Source organism: Papaver somniferum, chromosome 1 (genome assembly GCF_003573695.1).
Source record: "Papaver somniferum cultivar HN1 chromosome 1, ASM357369v1, whole genome shotgun sequence".
NCBI lineage: Eukaryota > Viridiplantae > Streptophyta > Magnoliopsida > Ranunculales > Papaveraceae > Papaver > Papaver somniferum.
In genome coordinates, this window is record NC_039358.1 from 160,751,766 (window position 1) to 160,754,550 (window position 2,785).

Sequence of the window (2,785 nt, forward strand, 5' to 3'; positions counted from 1 at the left end):
AGCTCCAGAAATCGCTCAACCATGTCCGAAAAGATACTTAGCATGCAACGTTGGAATGTTGCGGGTGCATTACACAACCCAAAAGGCATACGCTTGTAAGCAAAAGTACCAAATGGACATGTGAAGGTTGTTTTCTCTTGGTCCTCCAAGGCTATAGGGATTTGGTTATAACCGGAATATCCATCTAGAAAAAAATAATGGTTATGGCCAGGTAATCTTTCTAACATCTGGTCGATGAATGGTAAAGGAAAGTAGTCTTGCCTAGAGGCTGATTTCAGCTTACGGTAGGCTATACAAACTCTCCACCCGGTGGTAACACGGGTGGGGATCAATTTATTGTTTTCATTTGCAACTAATGTAATCCCAGACTTCTTTTGGACAACCTGGACAGGACTGACCCATTTACTATCAGATATTGGGTATATAATACCCGCATCTAAAAACTTCAGCACCTCAGTGCGAACAACTTCCTTCATATTAGGATTCAAACGTCTCTGCATTTCTCTTGAGGTTTTGGCACCTTCTTCTAGGTAGATGTCGTGCATACAATCAGCATGACTAATTCCTTTCAAATCTGCTATAGTCCACCCTATTGCAGTCTTGTGCTCACAGAGAACACTAACTAGTCTACTTTCCTGATCGGGCTCTAAGTCCGAGGCAATTATGGAAGGAAGAGTATTATCATTACTAAGGAATACATATTTCAGTGTATCTGGTAGCGACTTTAATTTAAGGGTGGGTGCCTTAACTGATGATGGGAGGGGTTTATCTATGGTCGGTGGAAGAGGTTCTGTTTTACGCTGCCATTTTCCATAATTCATTACTGGCGCAAAATCTAACAACGCATTAACTTCTTCAAAATGACTATCCTCATCATAGTAGGTGGGCCAAGCACGCCTCTAAAGGATCGCTAACACTATTGGTGGTAAAGGTATTCTCAACTAGAGAATCAATCATGCATATAGACTCGTAGTGTTCGGGGTCCGGTGGGGCTTGTAACGCCTTAAAAACGTTCACTGAGATTTTCTGATTCCCAAAGGAAAATTCTACTAGGACAATTTGACAATGTATGACAACATTTGCAGTGGCTAGAAACGGACGACCTAGGATGATTGGGATATTGAGATCTTGACTAGAGACAGGTTGAGTGTCTAAAATTACAAAGTCAACTGGATAGATAAAGTTTTCTACCTGAACCAAAAATACTTCAATAATTCCACGTGGTATTTTGACTGACCTATCGGCTAACTGTAGTGTTATCCTAGTTGGTTTCATCTTACCTAGTCCAAGTTGTTCATATACCGAGAAAGGTAAAAGATTCACACTAGCCCCAAGATCTAATAGAGCATTGTCTATCGTTTGTTTACCTATGACACATGTGACAGTAGGACAACCAGGATCTTTAAATTTTACTGGGTACTTTTGTGAGATTATGGAACTAATATATTGGGTCAAAAAGGCCTTCTTATGGACACTCGCGTCTCTCTTTACGGTGCACATCTCTTTTAGGAACTTGGCCATAGCCGGTACATGTTTAATTGCATCTAACAAGGGCAGGTTGACCTTAACTTTCTTAAAGATGTCTAGGATTTCAGCATATGTATTAGGCTTTTTCTTAGCGAGTCTCTGAGGAAATGGTGCAGGTGGTATGTACACTCTCTCAGGGATATCTTCCTCACTTGGACTCTTAGAACTTTCAGGCCCATTAGGGTCCTTAGACGAAGTTTGGTCAACCTCTGTCTCATTTTCAGCCAGACTACTATCCTTGGGTGGTTCTACTGAGTTCTCTAGAGTTTTACCACTCCTAAGGGTGATAACTGCTTTGGTATGCTCATTGTGGTTAGAACTACCTGATCTATTACCCTGGTTAACTCCTTTAGGGTTTGGAGTCGTTTGGATAGGAAATGTCTAGTCCTCCCTATCATTTAACCGGTTCTATAGTTGAATTATTTGAGTCTCTAAGTTGGCAATAGCTCGATCACTGTTTTGTTGGTTACGTTGACTCGTCGAGACAAAGTCATCGAACTTCTGACCAAGGTTATCAAACCTCTGAATTAAAAGGTTAATATGTTGGGTAGACTCGGCATGGTTTATTACACTACGGTCAATAAAGAGCTTTAGACTTTCCTCTATGGATGACACCTTTTTATCAACTGGGCTCGCTTCTTGAACTTGAGATTGGTTCCTAGAGAAACCTGGTGGTGGGTTGCTAGATGGACCATCTTGATGGTTACCTTTAGACCACGAGAAATTAGGGTTATGTCTCCAGCCAGGGTTATAGGTATTAGAGTATGGGTCAAACTTGGGCCGAACCTCATATTTGGAGTTCATACCACCATGTAGGACACTAACCTGGTCACGGGTAGTTTCACTTGGGTAAAACAAGGGACAATGAGGTCCAATATGACTTTGATCACCACAAATGGTAGATGGATAGGTTCTGGGCTCACTATTACAGCTCATAGTCTGGTTGGACCCATGGTTCATCTCTAAGGCCTCTAGACGTCTAAGGATATCAGACCCATTATCAACTCTATTGACCTTATGGATAGGGTTCCTAGTTATTTCAGGCTCCCTCATTGAATCCCATTTATGAGTCTTCTCAGCTAACTCTACCAACTCGTCAAAACATTCATCCGGGTCTTGATGGGTAAATTCTCCACCACTCATTGTTTTTACATGCATTCTGGTTTCACTACCAAGGCCCTCATATAAGATTTGGGCCATGTGGTCTTTATCAAAGCCATGATGCGGGCATTGGTATAACAATTCAATAAACCTTTCT

At 41.5% G+C, this 2,785-nt stretch overlaps 1 protein-coding gene across 1 annotated transcript; it reads right to left on the reverse strand.

The window, feature by feature from the left end:
• Positions 1-873: 873 nt before the first annotated feature.
• Positions 874-2,580, reverse strand: LOC113352971. Its single transcript, XM_026596712.1, has 2 exons — positions 2,353-2,580; positions 874-1,908 (listed from the first exon to the last, which is right to left on the reverse strand). Exons 1-2 carry the CDS (start codon positions 2,578-2,580, stop codon positions 874-876), a joined length of 1,263 nt encoding a protein of 420 aa, XP_026452497.1.
• Between the last annotated feature and the right edge of the window lie 205 nt (positions 2,581-2,785).